The 25978-nt window shown below is 41.9% G+C and overlaps 1 protein-coding gene across 7 annotated transcripts in view; it reads right to left on the reverse strand.

Annotated features, from left to right (window-relative positions):
• Positions 1-25978, reverse strand: part of kcnab2a (potassium voltage-gated channel subfamily A regulatory beta subunit 2a) — a 69420-nt gene that overhangs the window by 25123 nt on the left and 18319 nt on the right. For 4 of the 7 annotated variants that reach the window (XM_031845747.1, XM_031845755.1, XM_031845738.1 and 1 more), the window contains 2 exons: positions 21699-21860; positions 20235-20276 (listed from right to left, as the gene is read on the reverse strand). In XM_031845747.1, the coding sequence (XP_031701607.1) occupies positions 20235-20276; positions 21699-21775 (119 nt within the window). In that variant the 5' untranslated portion in view covers positions 21776-21860. Of the gene's footprint in view, positions 1-1902; positions 12304-20234; positions 20277-21698; positions 21861-22487; positions 22606-25978 lie in introns of those variants that run through there. The other 3 variants (XM_031845764.1, XM_031845770.1, XM_031845719.1) reach the window with 3 other exon arrangements.

Here is a 25978-nt window from a genome sequence, read left to right on the forward strand (position 1 = left end):
TCTCCCTTTCTTTCCTTCTTTCACTCTCTCCTTCCTTCCCTTTTATTCGCATCTCTTGAAAACCACGAAACACAATGCGGTCGCCTCGGTGCATGCATCTCTGAAACTTATGCTGCATTTAGGCCTACATTACCTTCAGTTTACATCAGATGCAAGCCTGCTTCACAAACACAGAGCCCGTTATGTACTTCGGACTTCACCGCGGAAGTGAAGAACACAAACAGCCGCTGGCACCGCATGCTGAGAATGATTTAACTCATTCAATATCATTAGCCTCAATGATGACAGTGAGCCAACATGGCGAGGCTGCCGCTAGCGAATCAGATGCAAAGGACTGTTATGTCACATCTGACAACACTACTGAGGACGGCTAATGCGTCTCCTCAAATCAATGCCCAATCTTAATTTCGCAGTCAACGGAGCACTCGTTTTTCACCCCCCCCCCCACACAAAGCTGATTCTGCTTTAAAGGCACAACATCACCTTTCAGTTTTTTATTTTTGGGGGTTTTGGGACTTGAAAAACACAATTTCAAAAGATAATCATTTGATTTCAATATTAATAGTTCTATCAGAAATCAAGTCATCTACCACTTGAATGACAATCCTATAAAGAGTACAAATATACAGCAAAAATGCTCCTGTAGAACATTTATGCAATAAAATGGTTAAAAACAAGAAACAGCTCATAAGCTTCCGAGTATGAATGGAAACATACTGGAAATAAGTATATTCAGGGGTTAAAGTGGGATTTGTTACATGGGGTCCATTGTTTGTGACAGTTTTTTCAGTCATTGTGCACAAATTGAAGTAATTCACCACACAAACAAAAGACATTTGCATTTTGTCATAAATGTTTTTCTGTGTGTATAACTTTGCCTAAATATTAAATATATGGGGTATGGTAGAAACAGCCATTAGTCTCTATGTCCCTTTGGGTTTCTACACACAAAGAGGCTCAATCATTTTCATTCAATCAAATATCAAACCTTTTGTCAGAGTGAATGCTACAGAAGTGTAAATACTACAACAGAGCAGTAATTAGTAATCAAGTGATTAAAGGGGTGCGATAAATATTCACTGCAGCATCATTTCAACACACACCTTGTGAGCAAAAGCTATCATGAGGCAAAGTGTTTGTTTTCACAGCAAGTCAGGGACACTCTTTAATATGACAGCAAGGGTTACTTCAATAGTAACAACTGACTCAATGTAGCTTTTGAGCCAATAATTGAAAAAATAAGTGATTCATGATTAGTGATTAATACTTCTGCTATAAATTCAACAAAAGGATCTGCAGTGATGATAATCCATATTAACCCACACTATAATAATTTCAAAACAAAGGGATTATCAGTGTAAGGCTTTTATGATAATAGTAGCCTTGCACTTAAGAGACTAATCTGGGAAAATACTAATCAGTTTCCCCTTTAAAGCGTAACGAATGCAGCTTCCTGTACTTTGTTTACACTGCTTGTTTGTCACTGCTTGCGAGAGCAGATTAGACATCAATGGCCAAAAGCTAAATTGCATACATGCCAACGAGTTGTATCGCTTAAGAACAAAGATCAGATAAAAAAATATAAATAGCAAATCTTTTCCATCCGACATTGTTTTTGAGGAGCAAGCGGGCAGGTTCATTTATTAGTTACTGTCATAATAACGGTCATCAATATTTAACAGGTGGGGTTTGGCAGTTCTGACAGGAAGGCGAAAGGAAGAACAACTGGTTTACAATAGCAAATTGGAGAAATGGGCAGTCCTCCCTGTGATGAATTGTAGCCTGAGCAAAGAAGAATTTGATGATTTAAAATCTACTTTAGCAGGCGGAGCATTTTAGATAAGTCTCAAGGTTTTATGGCTAAATTGACAGCAACCTGTCAAGAGTTCAGACATGCCCTACCTATACTTCATGCCAGTCCTTATGCTTTGCTCGCTGGAGGAAGGCACACTCTGAACAGAGAGTTGTCCAAGACTGCGAGCCACCATCGCCACCGCTCTGAACTTGCTGCGGGTGCCTGTGTTGGGGCTGTTGGCGTTCTGACGGTTTAGCCGGTCTTCCGTGGTGCGGCTCACCCCCCCACGGTGGTCCGTGCACACTAGTGACACCTGCATCCTGGCTTGTGGCCGGCCGTCCCAATAGAAGAAAGTCTAATTAAACTCTCTGCTTGTTAAGTCAGGTAGGACAAACTCCCAGAGCTGTAACGTTTGAGGACCCTGAAGAGCGTGAGAAAGATCAGTGCCAACTACTCCGAATCAAGCGTCACGCGCCGTGCCTCCGTTAGAAATCACTGCCCAGTCGCTTAAGTGACTAAGCTCACAATGTTCAGTAGAAGAAAAGAGGGCAGGAGGGTGGGGGGGCAGATCAGAGTGGATTCAAACAGTGAAGGACCGCTGATCAGGTGAAAACAAAATCCTCTCAAAGGAAGTCCAAATCCAAGCACAACGATACAGCATCTCCGTCTCAGCTGGTGTGAGAATCAAATATGCAATCACTGCAGACTTCAGATACATAAAACGCAGGTCAAGGACAAAGATTTAAATCTTTTTTAAAAACAGTCCCAAAAATCAAAATCAGAACTTGTGTAAATTTCCCTCTGCAAGTTTTTCCTCGATTCCTCCGGGTGTCCTCCTCTCGCTTTATCTGTTAATCAGAGGCTCATCAGAGGCTTACAGGCAGATTTAGAGTCTTGCAATTTCCTTTTAAAGCTGAGCTCAGTGCTCGAGATAACACCTCTCGCTGCCAAGCTTTAAGAGTAGAAACGCATAGATCCACACAAAGGGATGGAGAGAATAAAACACGAACACACAGTTCCAGGAGGTTTTCATCTCGCCTTCTGAGTCCGCCTTGACTGCTGGATACTCTACTGAATACTACTGCATGTTAGCAAAAGGGCAACCTCATATTCACTTGCCAGCGCTGGCCGTTGCCCTGCTGAAACTTACATCTGTATGCCTAGTGCTCAGCGTAAAGCTGCACGGTGCACGCAGGCAAGAGATGGGAGGAGAGAGAGAGAGAGAGAGAGAGAGAGAGAGAGGGAGGGAATGTGGTGGGAGGGATATGAAGAGAAGCTATGAGGAGGAATATTCAGAGAGCCACAGCAGCGTGAGAGAGCAAGGCATTGAAATCTGCTGTGTTTACAGCAGCATTCTTAAGAAAAAGGTAGTGCATTTTTTTCCCCCTCTTCTTTGTCCGCCTGATGCCCTGCAGTGCCAATCTAGTTTATTCTGTCAGAAGAAAAAAGGGTGAAGCTGAATACTCACTGGTCAGGACTTTGCAATAGCCTATGGCTCCAGAAAAGGGGGCTCTCACGTGGGTGTGTTCATCTGCCCATGAAATATTCATTATGCAACTTTATCTGTGTTATTACATGTTGAAGGCCGGGCTGTCTGAGACTGAACTTGCACGCTTGTGTTCGTCTTCACTGCTTAATTTATTGTGATTCAAAAAACGTTTAAATCTACATTCTTCAACTTAGAAAATAATGAATGTTGCAGGATAAAACGCCTGAATACATTCCCGTATAACATCTGTTATTAATGGTTATTTGATCCTCACCTAATGAACAATGAGAGCATTCTTAGACGAGATGAGTGGTAACAAAATGATATAGGTTGGAGGTTGAAAGTAAACACCGCAGTAATTGGAGTAAATGCAACAGTGGATGCAGATTGAAGAGATAGTAGATTAGACACACGCTCCCAGTAATATAATAGTGAAGCTTATCTGAGTGGACCAGCTAGTGTGCTAGGAGCTAATTAAACGAGATGCCATCAGGAGCAGACATGTATTGTGAAGCAGTGGAGGAAGCAACCTCCATCACGGGAATCTAGCAAACAGGCGGTTGCTAACTGACAGCTTTATTCTTGGAGCTATGACCTTAGGTCTCCGAGACTTAAATAGAGCCCTGAGGGGAGAAGTGGTTTAATTCGCACTAAAATCTGATTTAAATTTCACACTGTGTGAAGAGAGCAGACAAGCCAGCCTCAAAAATGCCTTGTGAATGCTCCTTCCTATAACAAAGTGTGCGAGAGATTGAAAAGGAAGCCCCTGAGCCAGCATGAATGCGACTGCATAGCAATCTCTACAGTGGCGGCCGAGGCAGCACATGGGCAAGATAGATGGGGAACACGTTTGAGGCCGATGCCATTCGCTCTCTACTGATTTCGACAAAGCAGTTGAGCATAAGAGCGGTCTGACATGGCGTCCACAGGGTACGGTGCATGCACTCACTGCCAGTGGTGCGGAAAACGTGATGCCGCTATCCACTCGGCTGTGCTCCAGGGCCCCCAGGAGTCGTGACATGGGGGAAGGTGCTGAGAAGTGGGCGTGGCTAGGGACAGGAGCGCCGGCTGCACAGATTCACGTAAACCCACAAAATGAGCTCGACAAAAATCCGGCCCCAGCTAGATACGGGAACACTTGCACAACATCGGCATGCCTTACAATATTCAAGCAATAGGGTGAAATAGAATATACTCATTCACAATCTTTATCCTACAGTATATTGTTTAGCCTTTAATACCCTGCCACAGCTTTTCATGGCTACTGAAACCATGTGACCACTGATTTATTGTCTTTACTAAACCATATGAATCCTTTGTTTGCACCTTGATTTATCTGCATCTGAAAGTGCCTGTATCGTGATCAATACAAGCGTGCATCATCCGTCAGACTAGTGATCCGTCACCTAAATGAATCAATGGAACAAACATTTTTCACTTATTGCTCCTTCTGCCATTTTGTCCAGCTTACTCATCACCAGATGCAAACCATATTGCATCGGTTTGTATTTATAATCTTTACTGTAAAATATCTTCAATAAAAATGACATGATGCACCGACGCCTTGCAATTACCAGGAGCTATAAAACCGCTGCAAAAATATGCCAACAGAATGAGCTACAAATATGCTCAATCCAATACACCATGCCTGTCACACTTACTATGATTTAATAATTCACAACAGGCACATCTGCCAACTCTCTTTAGATTGACAGCATGCGTTTTATTTGCTTTTACTATATCTGGAAAACAAAAAGACCAGATAAAGAGAAGAGGCGACCATCAAAGATGACTGACACTTTTTCGCAGGTGTTGCTGTGAGCATGCCTGACAGACATTTTAATGGTCTCCACCTACTGCTGTCAAGTCAAGAGGTGATTGGTGAAACATTTTATATCTCCTTTGTTAGAAACCTGCGACCTTGTTCCACATGTGCCCACTTATCAACACTCATACAGTGCAGTCATGCCATTGCTGAAGGGGAGGTCTTTCATCTGCGTGACATTCAAGCTCCATAAACTACCTCTGTGTTCATTTAATTACTGAAGTTGCGTGACACATCGGCCTGCACTGCAGAGGACAAATCGCCTCCTGGCCTGCTGGTGATCTCAGAGTCAAAGTCAATCCGAACAAATGCTTTCACGTTTATCATCTCATTCAGCCTTTTCATGCACACTTTAATTAGGATTCTTTTCTTAATGCCAGTATTGAGCAATTGCTGGCCTGAACTATTAGCTGCTTTGTGTTCATTCATCAGAGTCTGCAGAAGCAAACTTGGAATGAACCTCTATTCAAGATAAACCAGTCATAAAGGATGCTGAACTAAATATAAGAAAGTCTGATCTTTACATAATGCCTTAAAGTGCCGCTGTTAAATTGTTAATTAGCGACATTGTGTTCATGGTGCGCAAAGTAAGGGCACTCAGCCCAATGCACGACTGTTCTTTTACGATAAAAAGTAATTTATGCATCAATGCAAAGGGACGCAATTGAACAATACCTGAGAAACAAATCCCATCAGTTACCATTGTTAGCGCTGGACTCAGCTGGTTGTTAGACAGCCCTGCTGTGCAAATCTCAGCGTAAAGAAAAGAAATCCATCTCCTCCCACTCCACATATTATCACAATGTCCTCCCTCGAGTCGTGGCCTTCGTCTCCTTGCCTTGATTAAGTGCCCGATTTAGTGGTTATCCCAAAATCTAGTGAGCTGCTAAAACCCCTCTCAGACACTCAATGAGTGTGTGTGAATGCAGGGCACTGATAGGGCCTGGCCCAGTGCTTCATTCAGTGTGCGGGGGAGGAAGAGGAGAGAATACAGCTTAACGTGTGCGTTTATGCGATCATGACTACAGCAGAGTAAAATTCACCAACAACAGCTTTTTTTTAGTGAGGCCGGAGAAGGAAAACAAAAGAATACAAGAAAGGAAAGCTGCAGAAACACGCACACTTAAAATGATTGGTTTTGTTCTGATAATCCTTTCAGCCCTGATCGAGAGGAAGGATTGGAGATCATAGCATAATGAAGCGCCGGTAGTCCGCCCCGGCTGTACGGGAGGTTTTGCTTGGACAGCTGACTTCTCTCAGCTTACAGCCCACATACTGCAGCTGAGCAACATCAGTGCCAGAGAGGGAAAGACTACTGCTGTGTTTTCATCGACAGAAAATTAGAAACGGACCACGGAGGTACAGTGGTCCACCGTCATGAGTAGAGATCCTTCACCGCAGCATTAGCTCTAAAAATAGTCATTTGCTCGCTGAATCAATTCTACACAGTGAGACTAGACAATACACAAAGAACGCCCTTAGCCACTGAAAGGGGAAAAGGACTCCCAAATTTGATATTCGCGAGTGTCTCATGCGGTCGTTCACTAATTTGGTCTCAGGGGCAGTCTGGGTACCTCCAGCGATTTGAGATTGGCACATGAACTGGCATCCAGAGTTGCTGCAGGGCGCTAGGCCTGAACTGTCCCAGCTAGTTGGGCAAGCACTGGCTTTCTGTATTACTGCAGAGATCCTCTACAATTAAAAAGGGAAATTACATCTCAAGGTAAAGACTCCTTCAAGCTAAACAGAATAACCTATTCTCAACGGCTTCATCTCCTTCTAGCTGTGCCTTCTTCTCTGTACATCTCATAACGTTAACTTAAGAAAGCGTGTCCACAGGCACCAGGCCAGGAAAATGCAGTTTGTGACATCAGGCAGTGATTGTTAGAGCACCGTTCACCAAGCTGAGGATGACCACAGTTGTATGTGTAAGTGTTGGCCAGCTGTCTAATGGAGGTTAAAGTTCCACTTACTCAGGGTTTAATTCAACAACATTAGTGAGGGTTTGAGTAACAAAGTGTACAGGATAGCATCCCTGAGATAGGAGTGGTGAAGCAGAGTAGTGTGTGTGTGTGTGTGTGAGAAAGGGCTTAAGAGAGGTAATGGAAAGTGATGTGCGGTCAGACAAATTGACAGTGGTGATTGACAGATGCTGTCATGCTTTTCTAGCAGCTTAAAGCCTCCTGAGGCTGGGTCAGAACATTGCTAATGGTTGACCCTTTCATCGCTGCAATGACAATGTAATTAACTGATGCAGAAAAATATATGAGAATAGTATTCTATATTAGGTTATCTTAGTATCAATCTTTTGTGTAATTTTTCTGTACTTTTCATTTTGTTGAAGCTAAATATCTTAGTTTTTCTGGGATTTCCTTAGAGAACAGTGCAGAGAGAAGCCGGTCACAGCTGTGTGCAGCAATTTTTAATTCTCCAGTGAACATGACAGATTCCCCGCAGACAGCAGGGCTCAGAAGGAGTTGTCGTTTCAGGTGTTCCCATTGACAGATCTAACGGAGCGAGAGAGCCGACACGATCATACAAAACAACAGAAGAGAGGGAACCCCTGTCATCATAATAAAGTCATTACGATGACTTTTGGCTTTAGCTGTTCTCAGAGATTATATGTCATTAAAAATATGGGGAGAATAAGGACAACATATTTGTAAATTGTTGTATTTTCAATGAGTTGCTATAGCCAGATATTGATCCAAGAAAGACAACATATTTCTGATACAGTATGCAACAGAGTAAAAACACAGAAAATATGTTGACCACTACAAAACAGCAGGGAGCCCACGGCAATGTAGGGAATTCAGATGTGCTTAAACCAAACGGGGCTGAGTCACACAGTCCGAGGGAGCGTGCTCACTAATCTGGAGGAAGCACAGTGATCTGTCCTGTTCATCGGAAGATCCTCCAGCCTGCCTGTGTGCATTTGTCATACCAAAGGTTCACACAGAGGAGCGTTGCTCGGCAGAAATGCTTTATATTGCACGCATTTCAGCGGGAAGATGCGGCTGCTTGTCCTCTTGGCATCCTAAGTCCAGATCGTTTGGAGAAATTTGAGTTCAACTCCTGATGAAGGGACCTGGGGTCCTCATTACAGAAAAATACCCTAACCCATCTTTAAATGGGCACTTGTACCATCATGTCATGCCTGTATCTTTGTACCGCAACATCCACGACACTCACTGGCTAGCTAGCTCGCCATGATGGACAGGCGTAGAATTTTAGCAACGAGAAGCCAGAGGCACTGATCATGTCGGTGGAGGAGAGGATACCTCACCTTTTCTTACCAACTATCTCAATGAACCCTCTTCAGAGCCAGATGTAGCCATCCATCAAATAGCAGTCAATATACACCCATTAGTACAACTTTTGGGACATTTTAGGTGCCAAAATATAGTTTAGCCTTTCAATCATTATATTTCATGTTGTTTGCCATTGTCATACAGACCAAAAAAGGTGCTGATGGGAAAAAAAAAAAAATAAAAAAAAAAATAAAAAAATAGATGTCAGACTTCAGAAATTTGCCATTTAATCATATTTAAATAACACCAACTGTCAACAACTGCTAACTTTAGTAGATAATTCAAATGATTGACTTAAATTGGCAAGACATTGTTTCATAAAAGAAGAAGCATCATTTATATGATAGAAACATCTAGTGGAGGATGTAGCTGGTTGTGTTATTTAAACAGGTATTCCGGATCACATTGACAGACAACACTGAGCATCTCCAATCAGCCAGAAGTAGAATGAAGTCAGCTATTCTAAATATCAACGTGTATTCATTCATATTTGAGATACTCTCAATTGTCATAAAATAACTGGTTTGTCTGTATTTGTTCTGTTTAATAATGCTAACGTGATAAAGTGAATATTTGCATTCTGCAAGAAAGAACACTTTTATGAGAACCTGCAGGTATTGTGATGCCCTTGACCGTTCACAGCTGTGACGGCCAACACAGATCTATTACAGTGTGTGACCCATCGCTTTCTAGCTGATGCCGTTTGATGGTCCTGTCACACAAGTTATGCTTATGAAACAGATGGCTCCTATTTATTTCTCAGCTACTGATGCCGTCACCCTGAATGGCCTCCAGCAGTATAAATATAGAAACAAGGCAGCGGGTCTATAATGTGGTCAGACTGCTGTTTGTATATCCTTGACATGTTGAGAGGTCAGACCAGCTCAAACCTTTTGTCTGGTGGTCCTGCCTGAGGTCTCGGCCTACACCAACACTATCACGCCTTACAAGGAAAAGACAAAAGGAGCTTTCTGAAAGGAAACACCAGGCAGAGTAGTTCACAATACACACAAATGCTAGGCAGTACCAGCAGAACCCAAGAAGGACATTGAGAGACAGATAACTACAGAAGAAAAGTGTAAGTATGTTTGTACAATAATACAGTAGGTCAAAACTTTTGAAGAAGTGGTTTCAGCCTGAGTGGATATAGTGTATTCTCAATGATAACACTAAATGGGGACCACAGGAGAATACACAGAGCAAAACTAAGGTGCCATGAGCAATGTGGGGGGAAGAGAGAGAGAGTTTCCTGTCAAATACACAACAAAGCAATGAAAGGAAATATGAAGTAGGTTCCATCAAAGAGAAATTCAGTCAAAATATATACCTGCAACCCGAACTCAGGACCTGGTTTTGCTGACTTTCTGATGAATCAGTCAACCGTGACATATAAAATGTCCCTGTGCATTAAATTTGCCAGAGTGACCAAAAAAATCACAGAAATAATCTAAAAGCTTCGGTGGACTTTCCCTCTTTGCCTCAGACTTGACCTTTTAAGAAACGACTCTTACCGCATTGACTTACGTATATCCATCACAATTTCTGTTGCCTAAAGACTGTATTGTAATTTGCAATGGAAATGTCATAAGAGACATACAAAAATAAATCATGGCAGGATTCCCAACAAATTCAATTTGTTGAATTCAAATGAGACGTTCAAGAGAGAACGAAAGCAATAGACATCGCCCGAGGAAAACAAACACAACATCACATTTTATTCAGGGATGGTTCTCAACAGTTTAGGAAATGTGTACTGAACGTTGTTTAGTACGAAACTTCCAAAGCGACAACAGCACAACTCTAGAGCCCGAGTGTCTAAAGGGGTGAGGGACGCCTCCTACCGCCCGTCACTACTGGGTATTCATAAAGTACAGAGCAGCCTCCCTGCAGCCTCCAGTGACACACACACTCACAGAGACACACACTCCTTCAGACATGGAGAAAAACACACGGTTAATGCGGACAGGCATGAAAGTACATGTGGAGACTTGGGGGAGCAAATATGTGTTTATTTTTGTTGTATCCACACTTTTTTTTTTTTTTTTTTTACATCCCGTAGACCTAGTGCACGCCGTCTCACTGCAAAGAGGGGCGGGGCCCGCTGCACGACTGCTCCAAGTCACACAAAATCCTGTGACACACACTAACATATTGTGCAATATAAACTGTGCTTTATAGTGAAAGAGCAGCTTTATTGGTCTTGATTAAAGGCTCTATATTGCAGGAAATGACACTTTCAGGCGTTAATTAAATTTTAAATTTCCCGCCATAATGCCCCTTGTCTGTCACTAATCTTGCACCCACACTTTTAACTATAACTAGTAGCCAAGGCAATGTTAACATAGATGTTGACATGGCAGGCTTTATTGAAAACAACACATCTACGTTCAGTAGTGTGCTGAAGGTGCTATAAAAGGTGCTCTTACCATCTATTTGAACAACAGCGACTACTTGTGTGGCAAAGCTACGCCCTCTGTGACGTCCATGGCTGTGCTTCTTAAAACTATGATGTTATACAAACCACATATAAAGCCTTATGAATCAGATGTTACAACTTCGTAAATAACCAATGATGACAATGACCTTTATCATTATTTAAAGTTACAATCCTCTTGATGCATTATTCAAGTTAAAACTATACACGTGGAATATAAACACAATGTACTAACCCTTAAACTGTGATCATGAAGACATCTTGTTGAGCTGCCATGTATAAAGAGACTTAAATTGAAATACAACAAACACCAAGACGAAATAGAATTGTGTAATCCCTGGCACTCCCACCTCTTGTGCCCACGCAACATTTCTGACTAGAACACTTTGACAGGCTGTCAGACTCGGCCAGACACAGATAGCTCAAAGAGGAACCGGAGAGGTCACCAAATCTTTATCTAATACCTAAACATCGTGACAAAGATGAAGCACAAAACACACGATACAGCGGCTTTCATCATTGTAGCAAGACTCCGAGGCAGTGGGCTTGAGGTAGAGTAGTGGATTAACAGGTTAGGCTGCATCCCGTTCAGCTGTATCCAGTGGCAGCTGTGGACACAAGTCTGTTGCTAAATTTAGCTCTGGAGTCGGGGATCGCCTGAAGAAAAACGTCACAGTCTGACACACATGCTGCCGTGCTGCTGAGACTAAGAAAAAATTGTTTACAGTTTAGAGTGGCTCAGTGAAGATTTATGTCCGCACCAAAAGGTTTGTGTGTGTGTATGTGTGTGTGTGTGTGTGTGTGTTAGAGTATGAAAGATACAGACACAAAAATAAAATGTATGAGAATGATGCTTTAAAGTAGGGCTGGGAGATGTGGAGGAATTTAAATCACGATATCTTTGACCAAATACCTCAATATCTACATTGCCATGATGATATAGGGACTATTGATGCTTTCACAATAAGACTGTTTTGATAAAACAACCTTATCAACAACCTTTTTTTCCAGGTTTATGGACATAAACCTGGAAAAAGACACTTACGATCTATGCCATATTACGATATTGAAAATCTAAGACTCCATCTAGTCTCATAACACGATATTGACATAATATCGATATATTGCCCAGGGCTACTTGAAGCAAAGGCAATAAACATTCCTCCATGTTTCAACACCTGGCTAAACTGATAAATATCAAAACTAGTTGTCCAGCATGTTCAGTAGTGTGTGAGTGATGCACTCGCTGTGCTCAGTAAATGCATTATGGAGGTGAGTGGGAGGCATTTGAAAGTGTATGAAGTGTTAAAGTGAAGCATTGCCACCATCTAGTGGAGAACAGCTCACTTATTGTCACCCGACTCAGTGGGTGTAATATACAGAACATTCTGAAAGTTGTAAATATGTTCATCAGCTCTTTAACGGACATGCTCTCAACTATGTGTTTAGTTTGTATTTCTATTGTTGAGGAAAAACTGGAGACCAATATATATTTTAAAGTATTTCTATTTCTGTCCATGTTTGCTTAAACTTGCATTAGATCTGAAACGATTTGCTGCTTCTCTAAATTCTATCTCATTGAAAATGTATATATTTTGGATTCAGACCGTTATTCGGCAAAACAAAACATTAAAATACATCTCCTCCGGCTCTGATTTATTAGACTGAACGATCGATAATGAAAATAACAATTAGTTACAGACCTAACCATCTTTTTTTTTCCAAAATAACAATAAATCAAATGACTGTATTATAACTGTGTGCTGAGTCTCAGCTGGTCTAATCATCCGGAGCACAGAACACTCTGGTAAACCCACTGTGCACTACCTGACCAACACCAAAAGACAGACAGACAAAGAGGTTGCTGGACATAATTGAGCATCTCACAGTTAAAAACATTTTTCTCAGAATACGAGAGATTCATCAGGTGCTAACGTTCCTCCATGTTTGCTGCATATATAAATAACCTGTCATTGAGCCTGTAATGAGGTGCTGACTGTACTTGTGTCTGCTTGTTTCTCTGCCCCCTAGCGGCCAAACCTTGACTAATTCTTCTTCAATAAAACTACTAAAAGAAAGCAGCAATGAGCTGCCGAACCAATAGCATCAAAATAGTCATTTAAACGTTTAGGTGCATTTCATTACATACAGGTGAAAAACTTTTTTCTTCTCCAAAGGATCCAAGATATAATGTAGGCGTGCTGTACATTGAGGAACAGTTGTGGTCAGACAAAGCTTTGTATGTCTGAACTTCTAAATGGAGGTCATTAGCATGTCCATTAGTGTTAAGTCACTCCAGGAATCAATACTTCTCAGGTCTACCTCCATACAGCTCAAATAGGAGACACAGTCCTGTCTCGCCTCACTGAACTCAAGCTGGCTCCTTTACCCGCTGCCTGCCTCGTTCATGGGACGACATGAACACTACGGACTGTTTTCCAAATGGGCCTGCTGAGTGAGAGTATTTAGTTTCAAGGACAGAATATCAGAAATAGAGTCTTAATTTTCCTTAATTTGAATTACACAATATTTATAACCTTGAAACCACATGATAAGGAATATATGCAAGACAGCTAGTACTCACACTATCTAGTAAATGAGTATCAGATACAACACTATTAATCATATATTTTTGAAGTAATCTTGATTATACTCCATCTAGAGCAGGAAAAAGGAATTTCATGCTTTTCTACATGTAGTGGTGTAAAAAATATCTCCCATTTTGAAAGGTCGGCCAAACAAGAAAAAGAAGGTGTGCATGTACATGCAGAGTAGTGAGCAACCTGGAGAGTTCAAAAGAAGAGAGAGAGAGAGAGTAACCCTAACATAACCCTTTTGCTTGTGTTTGTTGGAAAATGTGTTGGCGGTGTTAACGATGGTTAAATGCAGCTTGGTAGCAATGCCGGCCGGCCTTCCTGACCACACAGCTGAAATAATGATGAGTTTGAGTCAGAGGCCGCAAGTACTTGACCCGATTGCAGAACCAATTACAGAATTGCAAGCGCTCACGATACAAGTAACAGCAGATCCTGGCAGGACGTCGCACTCCTGTGGTAAACCGAGACCAACGGTTAAACACAACACCACAAAGGAATAACATAAATCACTATTAGACTTGTTACAAGATCCATTAACAGAAAAAGGTTGATCAAACAACAGCTGTGTGTTACTGATATGTCATTTTGAAGGTTACTGTAGTAGGCTCTCTGAGGTTTGTAAATAAAGAACCACACATGCTTTTTGCAATATTAAAACAAATTTTCTACAAAGCTGCACCCACCGATGGGCCAGTGACTGAGCTTTACACAACAGGGCCGAGGAAACACGCCAGCGCGGTGCTGACACACAACACTGCCTGCAGACGATAGTAAAACTCGTTCATCCCAGACGTGGTGACAGCAGCCAACCACACCTGGGTTCTAGTCACTGGTCTCGGTGAAAAACAACAGCAGCCATGCCTGTGTGTGAGGAAAGCTATCCATGTCCATGTCCATGACAACATCAGCTTATCAGGCTGTATTAGCCAGCACGACAGCCGCTCAGCCCGCTGCACGGACTTAATCCTTTCAACAGCAACAGTCCATAAAATGGGCTGTTTGGTTCGCCGTCATTGTGTAGAGGAAACAGACAAAGTGAGCAAATGGTTCAAATTGCATCTTTTGTTCTGCCTTGAGGGTGCATTTTATACTTGTTAGTGAATCTATAAGTGATCTTTGGAGGTATAAAATATATACATATAAAGTAAACTTAAATCTTGGACTTTTTAACTAAAGTTTGGCGTACTTTACAAACTCAAATTAATATTTTTGACACTCTGCCGTGATACGGCATCAATGATAATATTTTGCGTATGATTGTGTATCTCCAAAAAATATAAACTTTCTATAAGCCAAGAAAAACAGACTTTTTTGTGACAATACATTTTCAGATAAAAGAATGGGAACGTAAATGTACATTTACATTAAAGAATTGGCTGAATCTTCTCAACCAATTAAACAATACTTCATCCTTTAGTTTATCTGAAAAATTAGAAATCAACAAATTTGGAAATACACTTGCACTGCACTCACTTGCCAAGAAGGCATGCGGTGTTGATCAGCCCTTCGATCACAGAATTCAAATATGATCAGAAAACACTACAGTCGAGACCAAGCCAATAACTTATATTACAATATTATGACAGCCAATATCATACACAATATCTAATCTAATATTATTATAGACAGGTATTGATGTTTCCCAGTTGTTCTGTTTGTCATTGTGTGGGCAGAATTCTCTGTACCGTAATCACTTTGAGATCAAGGGGTCTGAGAGAGATTTTAAGGGGCCAGGTAACTCCTTAAGGAGCAGTCTGTCCTTCCCATGTAGTTGGGTAAATATGCCACCGACCTAGATGATTAAAATAAAAGCTGAGCTTCAGTATCTTTGCATGAGTGCAATCTGACCAGAGGACAGAGCAAGACTGTACTGATATTAAGAGACAGGTAACACGTCCCTGACTGCGCATGCTTCCGATGGCAGAAATGATTTAAATCAAATCAACAGCAATGGTGCAAAATAGTGAATGTTGAGGCCGACATCAACAAAAACACGATCTGACCTATCTGACCTCCCTGGACCACAACGCTGCTCTCACCTGCTGGTTGTCAGCCCCACCACTGTCCAGGTCTCTGGGGTATCAAAGTCCCTGTTGAGCTCTGCCCCTCTCTTACCTGTACTTCATGCCTGTCTGATAGGACACACACTCTTCCATCGCCAGGCCATTCATCTTTAGGAAGTCTTCCATGTTCTTAATCTGAGCGGCGACCCTCTGTTCCCGGAGTTTCTGGAGCTCGGCCGGGTCGGGGGGCTTGGCCGGTGGCAGATTCAGCCCCTGGTCCGAGTGGTAGCGGTTGATCCCGCTCCGGATGCTCTCGCTGTATGTCATAGACAGCATCTTGCTGCTGCCACTGCTGCTGCTCTTTCGAACACCGCTGCTTGGCGCTGCCGGTTTGGGGATCTGCAGGTTTTCAGGAGGACAGTAACTGGACTTGCGCCTACTGGGAGCCCCCCGGGAGCCACTGGCGTACCCTCCCGCAAACATGCCCCCTCCCTCCCTCTCCTTCTCCTCCTCCTCCTCCTCCTTGCGATGCCGAGACGACCCGTGCAGTAAAGATTAAAGTAGGGACATGGATGGAGCGAGGAGCCAGCAGAGCACAGCCACCTCCTTAAATAGCACCTGCTCCCATAAGAAAACAGCTCTCCTGCTTGGGGCAGCACACGGCCATGCATCCTGTAATCAGAGTCGCACAACGTAGCCACGCACCACCCTCCCCTGACAGGCACACAATGGCAGGGTTACACTGATAGGGAGCATTCAGGTGACTTGCTGGTGATTAAGGAGCAAGACCAAAGAGGGCGCATGCTATCTGCGAATGGGAGGCATTCAAACATGCACCGAGCAAGAGGGGACGACCTGGTCTCGGTTCTGATTGTGACTGGACTAAGAGGAAGAGCCAAGAGACAAACTGAGAGGAGTCCACGATATAATTTGAGTGCCTTCCAACAAAAAAAAAAAGGCACGACAAGCCCACCTGGACTAGAAAAAAGTCATGGGTACGAGCACTTAAAGAATCCCCAGACGACATAATATGCACTCGAGTTGGGCTTTATTTCAGGTTCAGGAATCCAGGAAGCTTAAAGCAACGGAGTTCTCCACAAAAGTATTTCTTTTAACCATTTAGTCTCCATTCCTGTAAAAAAACACTCTAAGAGTCAGGTCTACTGAGTGTTGTGCTGAATTAAGACAATAGAGGGCAGCACCGCGACAGGTCCACCATCACGACAAGAATGCAGCTTAATGCTGAATGCACCACTGAGTAACGGCAACAAAGCCACTTTCTTGATAAATGCAATGTACCGTATGATAGTGAGAGTGCAATTTTAGTTATAAGAGAAACGTGTAAAAATAATTATACATAAAAAATTTGACGATTGTGTACATTTACATTAAAAAAAATATGTCTGGAAAAAACCCATTAAAAACACTTGCTGAAACTACATTACAATCTCTTTCTTAGTTCTCATTATAGCAAACTCCATATCCATGTTTATGATTTTGAGATACTTAAATACTCAAATTATCCATTAAATATTATATGACATGAACACTTTCTGATGAATATAACGGATCAATCCAAAATGACGTAGGGTGAGATTTACGCTAGCATTTTAACAATGGCAATTAAAATAATTACTGAAATATTTGTCTTATAATCTGTACCCTCAACAAGAATTACTCGTTGATCAGTTTGCTTCTTTATAACCAGCGGAGAATAAGGAAACTATATTTTTTACGGCTGGTTTGAAACATACTATAATCTTGCACTGATCTTTTAAAAGTATACAGACAAATACAACACTTGAACAGCACCTCTCTGTACAAAACACCACAGTTACCGTAACACTGACATGAAACCATTTAAAACTAAGGCTTTAAGTGGTAATAAACCAATATGAAATGGAATATACTAAAAAACAGACTTTAAAAACCTCCAACAGTATCCGTTTGCAACTCTAACATGGAAGAAAAATATTAGTCAAACGTTGATAGCGTCATGACGTGACTTGGATCTCTCCCACAAATTCTCAATTTATTTCCCAAACAGCTGGATTCCTCGCTTAGAGACAGAAGACATAAATAAAAGGAGGAGACTTCAGGCTAGGCAGCATGCATCCACACAACCACACACACACACACACACACTCCTCATCACTTTTGCCAACCCCTTACACAAAACATACACACAAACAAACACTCATGTGGTCATGAGTGCAAATCTTTCCTCAAACTCACCCGATTTCTTTGGGGTCGGCTCATGAGCGAGGTTGCGGGGTGCCACTCTGCTCTTATAAACACACACTGCAGACAGCGATGAAGCGGGTCCACCCAAACTGGGAGTGTCTTACTAGGAAACGTCTAAACCAATTAGTGAATAAGAGAGTGCATCCTTCCCTCCCCTCACCACTTGGACCATACTCTATTACCACAAGCAAACACCTCTCCTCCTCCCCTCCCTGTGATCTCTCGTGGAAGAAATCCATTTATGCCGTTTAGTGGCCCGTCCTGTTTCTGCTAACCGCAGCAAATAATATCAGCCCTGAATTATTCACCAAAGCTTTTGCACTAAAAGCATCTGATTGTTGTTCCACAGGAAAGAATACTAAGAGCTGGACAATAATGAGGGCCTGAGTGTAGTGTGCACATAATCCACACAAACAAGCGTGCAGAGTATAACGCAAAGATGTACTGTACATACACACAAAGACTGGGCAAAAACAAACCACCAAGCATGTTCAGGTACTCTCCAAACAAGGGATTTTAAAAACCACAGCGGTTAAGCACGCCGAGCTGCATCTCTTGTTCGGGTCAAGGGTCAGAATCAGAGTGGGTCACATGATAATGACTCTGAACACAGAACTGTCCGGCAAGTCCAGCTGCTCACAACCGGCCTCACTAGTTACACAGAGGAAAGCATCCAATACACTTCAATTAAAATTAAAATAAATTTTCATTCATCTCTGACAATTACCAAAACACTAACGGACACCTCTGTGAATCTGTATAATTCATATAAGTATAATTATATTAACATCCACTGACTTTTGGCAGTACATAGTAATCCATATCACCAGCTCAACAACATACATTAAAAGCACACAATCTGCATATTTTTGGTGCAGCGTAAACATTGCCGCTCAATGGTTTCTGCAGAGTAAGTCAAACCAAGTAAACGAAAAACTACACAATGAAAACATCCCATAAAATGTAATTTAAACCCAGTTTGATGGTAAACCAGTATGGAAGATAGGGCCTCAAATGATGTATTAATATAATCACATATTTTTCCATACTTCCCAGCACTATATAATATTTATTAAGACTTACTAATTAACCAAGCTGGTACAACCTAGTTCACTTCTCTACAAGTTGTGGCTCTTATAGTTGGCATTTTATTACTCATAAGAATGCTTAATTGTACATATAGCTGCGATACCTGGGATGGACTAAATCCCTAACACATACACACGGGACATACAGAGGTCAGACGTCAATGAGCTTCATCAACGGAACGCACTCCATCCCCCGAAAACTGTAAAAAGGTTTAACGATAGCCAGAGCCGGATATATTTCACTAAAAGCATTCTTAGCACAGAATCATAAAGACAAACATAAAATGGCTCTGGATGCATCATCAGACACACAGAATAGTACAGATCTACAACTCATGCTGGAGAACAAAACAATACAGAAAGAAATAAAATGCATCATAAAGACAAGGGGGGTTAAGACAAATCAGAGCCAAATCTAAGTATCGTCAACGTGATTGTAGACTTCTTTCCATCTTCATTTGCATAGTACTAAACTCTATACACTCTGTGTGCTACAATGTTAGGATGACTGAAAAGAATAAAACTTCCCATACCAGCGCCAGCCCGTAAGGCTGTCAGAGTGATAGACAGACAGAGATAAGGGTCTTCATCGATCCCCCGAACATAGGCCAGGAGAGCAGCTCGCGGGGCAGTTTGCACTTTAAAAAAAGGACAGAAATGTGCAAGGCGCCGAGATAAGAATCCGGTAGAGAGCTCATTATAAGCACACCCACATAGTCAGGGGTTTTTACAACTGGATCAGCAGAATAAGGCTTGATATCAGACCATAAAGCATGACTCTAATCTAAAGCAGCAGAAAGACCGACTACTGGAAGAGGGAGTACCAGCAACCCCAAGAGAACATCGTCTCATCCCCAACACTGAACTCCCATGAGGTCAAAAAGCTTTTATATAGAAGTGATGAATAAAGGAAATCTGCTTAATCATACCAAGGACAAAACAAAAAAGCGTTAAGATATCAGTTCTGTAATGAGCTTCTTCGTCACATGTTGAAGTTTGACAAGAAACGCGGGCGTCTCAAGTGTCAAAAAAAATGCAGACAAAACATAAAAACTCAAGACATTTATTGTTGATTCAAAGGTTTTGTGAGCAACCTTGCAACAACATCCATCATCACCCCTATCAGGTTTAAGCTAGATAGTGCATTGCCAGCTAAATAGAGGATGATAAGTGTTATCTATGCCGCAGAGGTTTACTAATGGATGTATGGTTTTAAATAACAGAACAGCAAGTCTCTACAGCAAGGTTATTATAGTAGAATAGAAGAAGAACAAAACACAGATGTTATGAATGCATACCACACATATATACAAAAAAAAAAAATACATACGTTACACACACACACACACACACATACATACAAAGAAACGGAAAGAAAAGGATTCACATAGAAAAGACTGCTTTGCGACACCAAACAGTGATTTGCAGATACAGAGACAGACGGGTACCTGTAGAACTGCAGCTGTCGTTTGGGGCTCCCATAACGAGCGCTGAAGACAACAGGGAAAGGAGGAAACAGGAAAGCTTTGATTAATGTAAGCTGGAAAAGGAAGAAGTTGGTAGTCGGAGAAACGTGAGACAGAGAATAAGGTGACGTAAGATACTGACTGACAAAAATGTGGAAGTGTACAGTAGGCAACACGGCGTTAGAAAAGACATGTACATGGTGTTTTTAATAAAAGAGTCAGAATGCCTTGCTTGTTTAAAATGTGGCAGGATGCAAAAAAAAGATTTTAGTAATCCACGTAGCTAAAAAGATGCAGGTTTCTCTTATATATTCTTTTGCTTTCTCCTCGTGTGAAGGGAGCTACGTGACATCTGGTTGTGAATTCTGTCTCGAAGGACAGCACAAAAGTTCACTTGTGAGGGCAACGCCGGGCTTGAATCTACTTTCAAGACCACTGCACAGTTACTAGATATAACAAAAGGTTGCAAGTGTAATGAGGATATCTATAAATTACTGTAGTTGGCAAACCAGTAGTTTCTTCCACCAATATTATATAATACAACATAGCTTTCACTATCAATGTTCGACAGGACGTCCATGCCCTTAGTGTTACCCAGGCATCACAGCTTACTTACTGTAGGTGTGTTTAACAACTACAAGTCCACCATCAAAAGGCAGCAACACTCCAAACCAATGTGATGTTTGAGCAAAACATTTTACACTCTCATATTAATAGCAAAGCTACGCAGAGACTTACAGGAAATGTGTGGAAAGGTAGTGGATATTAACAAGTATAGTGAACATTATGAATGATATTGATGTGCTGGTAACAGGCTGCTTCACCGTGTCCCACGTCTTTCCAGTGAAGGCAAATCCAAATGCAATGTCAAAATATCATCCACTTTAATTGTTATGATATTCAAGTCTATACAAGATCAATAGATGTTCAAAAGCTTTAATAAAGTATCACAAAACCTAGAGCTGACAGCCACTGCACCCCATCTGGTCATAAAGGAGGAAATGCGAAACACAGCCAAAAAAGGCTGCTTGACAAGAAGAGTGGAATAGATGCTTCTGAAGCTGATGGATCACTGGCACCACATGCTGGTTAATCATCAGAGTGCAGGACAATCTGTACAAACAAGGGTGTCCGTACTGCTGTTTCCACCGAGTAAACGCAACATTCAAATGAAATATGCGGTGACATGCCTGCATCGGAGTGTAAGTGGCCTACGTCGCAATTTCGGGGGACCCGTTTCAGACTTTACCAGCTGGGGAGAGCGAACTTGCGCATTTGTTGTCCCTAATGCATCCCCACTGTCAGTGGGTTGTGTCTGAATTAGGCTTAAGTAAAGGTTAGGTAAAGATTAAAAACCAACACAGGTCAAAGGTTACGTTGACCAAGCAATCAGCTTAGTCTGTTAATTGATACATCCTCAATACCTGGAATATGGGCTCAACTTACCTGTAGATCATGCCTGGTGAACCAGTCTGTCGGAGGGAGAGGCGCGCAGGGGAGTCGGTGGTCGATTCAGGATACATTTAGGTAGGAGGGAGGGGGCGTGGCCAGCCTGCCGGGGGTGGTGTTCTATCACCACAGGTTACAGTTTATCACCAATCAGGGCCTCTGGAGAGAAGAGAGAGCAGGCTTGTGTCAGTCCGTGGTGCGGGTTTTATTTTCACAACAATGTAATCTCAGTGTTCCCCGAAACTCAGGCTATAGTTGGCCAGCACAAATACTGTATTTTTCATGTTTATTTACTATTTATTTATTAAACATCATGACAACAAAAACATCATACTATACAGATCTCCACAGACTGCTCTGTCCAGCCCTATTTCACACCTGTGGGAAACAACGCACCTCCAGTGAAGTCAGAAGAATGAATAATCCCACCCACACAGTTAAATATCATCCTCAGATGTCATCCTGTTCGACACAGATAAAAGCTGTTGAACCATGTTAACGAATAACAATCACGTGTTTAGGATATTCAAGTGTTTTTGGCGCTTTTCATCAGGGAAGCCACTCAGAACGTTTATCCAGTGAGATTATATGAAATGTGTTACTGGCTATACGGCTGAGAGGATCTCACTGGCAAGAATCGAGTCAAAAACATCACAATTTCCACCCATTCATTCTCTTCAGTAAGAGATTATATTAATCAAAGAGATGGATTGTGTAGACTGAAGATGACAACATGTTATGCAACGAGACGTCTCACTGTAACTGACCAATTTCCACTGTACTTACACCGTAATTTATTCCTGCCTGGAATAAAAAACAATCAGCCATCCAGTTGATCAGTGGGCACTTTGTCTTAAGCAAGGTGCCTCTTCCAAGTCGTGTAGGATGTAGGGGTGGTCAAGTCCTGCTAAGACGGCAAAGACCATTAGCTAACTTCATAGGACTGCTTAAACAAAACAAAAAAGGGGGGGGGTAAGTGACGTTATTTGACATTGTATCACCTTTTTAATGGATTGCTACACGCTTTCACCACTAGATGGAGTCATGTCCTCACTGCAGGCATGAGCTGAATAAATAAATCAGACCAATGTAACCTCTGTAGTCTCCCACAGTTACAGAGGTAGAGAGTTTAACACCTTCAGAGTAAAGGATTTGTATACCAGTCTCGAATAACCTGAACAACAACATATTCAGAAAGAAGCATCTCTGGTCCTGTGGTAAAATGCAGTACAAAGCCAGGCAGAGATAATTAATATAGAGGAAGATCTTGGTCCTACTTTATCTTCCTATATTGTACATATGCGTGTGCACAACAGCAAACCGTAGCTGATCCAGTGCAGCGACTTGATTCTATGAATAATTCAAGGTGTCTACACAAGAAGCAGGCCACTGCTGCAGAAGACTATATAGCAAGAGAGCTGGGCATCAATGAGGGCTGGATTGGTGGGTAGGTATACACAGATGTCATTAACACACATGTCAAATACCTCATCCAGACATTTCAAGTCAATAACGTGGCTTTAAATGGAGCGGAGCAGCACTGCTGATGTCTTAGCTCAGTTTACTGTAGTGAGTCAAATGAAGAGAGTCACAGAGAGAGCGGCATCCGTGTCACCCTGACGAAGCCGTGAACGGAGGAGTGCATGCTACCCTATTTCACCAGCGGCTACGCTCACGTGAGTCATGGCTCGTAACAGACGTCGTAATGATGAACATGAAGGTGACTTTCTCTTCACATCAATTTTTCCTCCAGCTGTAAATAACGTGTCCCGTATTCCCAAGAACTCGTTTAATGGCTGCCTCATCATTTCAATCATGACATGCTGGGCGACCGGTCAGACCTGCTATCAGGTGACGATGATGGCATGACCCCGATGGGTAAAAGTAGATCTACGACACAGCAGAGTGCTCCTGGATTGTCTGTCATTGATGCAGATCAGAGGGTGTGGTGGGTCAGGTGGGGGCGTCAGTTACTGCCAATAAATGTTCAGATTGCGCCCACTGGCCGTTGGCTTAAAAGGCCTCTCCATCTCAAAGTGACTGAGTGATTTTCAGTCCCAGGTCGTCCCCGTCCCCAATAGAATCAGTGTCAATACAATTTGTCTTTTGTCGCCCATCTATAGGCTATAATGTTGCATTTGATACCAACGAGCAAGTATGAAACCATCATTATACTGTAGGAATGAGCAAGGACAGGTGTAAAATACCCGTCCTGTCAGCTATTAACTGTGCAATGTGCACCAATTTCCAGAACAACGCTTGATAAGTCCCAAAAAAAAAAAAAGAGAGCTCAAACTACTAATCACAAACACATACACACAACCATTGCTAGCAGCACCGAAATATAAAAAGAAAACAGTCCAGGGAAGTTACAGAAGCAATCATGTTTCACACCGCAAGCTCATAATGCTGATCCAAATAGAAGACACCAATGACACAATCAAATTATAATCAAATTATACGAAAACAATATCCAGGTAAACTACATCATATCAGGTGAACAACAGTGATTGGTCAACACCCAAAATATAAGGCATTACCAGCCCCAATACGTCAGAAAACAAAAATCCCACAGTGAACAGTAGAGTGGGACCTGACCTGTCCAATTAGTGCATGTTTGCATAAATTAGGAAAACGACCACATGGGGCCTCAAGGCTCCAGTGGCTATTTTTGCCCTCTCTGCAGTTCAGTGTAGTAGGTTCTCAGCTGTTTGAGCCTAATTAGATACTGTACAAAACATCGTGTTTACACCCGATCACTAAGTGTGGCACATTGTGGAGCAATGCACCAGTCCTTCAGAGATGCTAGTAGTGAGCTGCAGTCGGAGAGGATGCTGCTGCTGACTGCAGCAATGCGGTACACTACAGGCTCGTCCTGGCTCAAGTTAGAGGGCTCAGATTTACTGCACTCATGGTCCAAGGTGCACTTTGCAGATTAAAACTGCAGTCAGACAGATAGCGAGCGAGAGAAAGCACAAAGAACAGTGGACAGAGTGGATATTGGAGTATAACTGCCCTGTTTCCTGTCTATTCATTTAGACAAAGTTAAATAAGTTCAACATTAAAAAGTATCACTGTGCCTGCTGTTCAGAAACGACGACACTGTCATCTGCTCCTCAACATTTCTTCTTTATTACGTTAAGACAAGTATGATGTTTCAAGTCCAAACTGTCTCTCTGTCAGGTAGAGAAGAATCAATCATCTGACGAGCCATCAGAAAGGACTTCCTGTATTGTATCTTCTCACCGGTCCCTCGTAGGAAGCAGCAACCCGCACACACCTGTGCAGCTACTTGTGATTTTGATTGTGATGTAGCGTTATTGTTGATCTGAACGTGGCCTGAAGCACCAATAGCTACGTGTAATCAAAGCGTCTGCTTACAGTACATGTCATTTCTAATTGTTTTACTGCAATACTGCGCACAGGAATGAGCACCGTTTATTTTATTTGCCAAAACTAAAAGAATGTTAAAATAATATCAGCACTGTTCCTTAATTCCTACCACTGAGGCACTTTATAATTCACATTAAAGAGAACCTATAACTTTCAGGCTTCAGATTTATGCCAGCATTCTTCTCAGGATTATCTTCTGATCAGGATCGTTACGCTATCATCATTAGTGAGCTGTGTCCCTGAAGTGCTGCAGCACACTATTGCACTTCTGAGTACTTAGCAGGCAATTCTATTAATCACAGGGATGGTTTGTGCAGACTTGAACAGAGAACAGCAATAACTCAACAGTGCTTTATTACACACAGAATATGTAAACAACTTGTCTGTCATCTGGTTTTAGATGTTTCTCAAAACAATATCATCATGGGACTTTTAGGCATTCACACATTCAAACTCAGCAGAAGAAGCGTTCTGGTTTATCAATTATTTTTAACTTTACTGATCACTTGAATTGGAAGTGCATGATACTTGGGCATTCAGGGAAACTAAGAACCTAGTACCTCAATATGAATATACATACTCATTGGTTACCATTATAAACCACAAAAATGGATTTTTGGCAGATGATTGAAATCTTGTATGAATTTACTGCAGATTTTAGTAAATTTCACAATAATATTGGCCGATATCATCAAATGCCCTGCTAACTTAAATTAATCTAATCCAAATCTGGTTTCGTGGTCCTGGTATTCCAAAACTGGTTTCGTGCACAGGGTAATCCGTTTCGTGCCTTATGTTTGTTTATGTCACAGATTTTAGGATATGATTAATGTCAAATATTAATATCTGATTCAAAAATCCAATCAGGCTATAACATATCCTAC

The sequence above is a fragment of the Anarrhichthys ocellatus genome, unplaced genomic scaffold (genome assembly GCF_004355925.1).
Source record: "Anarrhichthys ocellatus isolate YVR2014 unplaced genomic scaffold, GSC_Weel_1.0 scaffold1, whole genome shotgun sequence".
Classification (NCBI taxonomy): Eukaryota; Metazoa; Chordata; class Actinopteri; order Perciformes; family Anarhichadidae; genus Anarrhichthys; species Anarrhichthys ocellatus.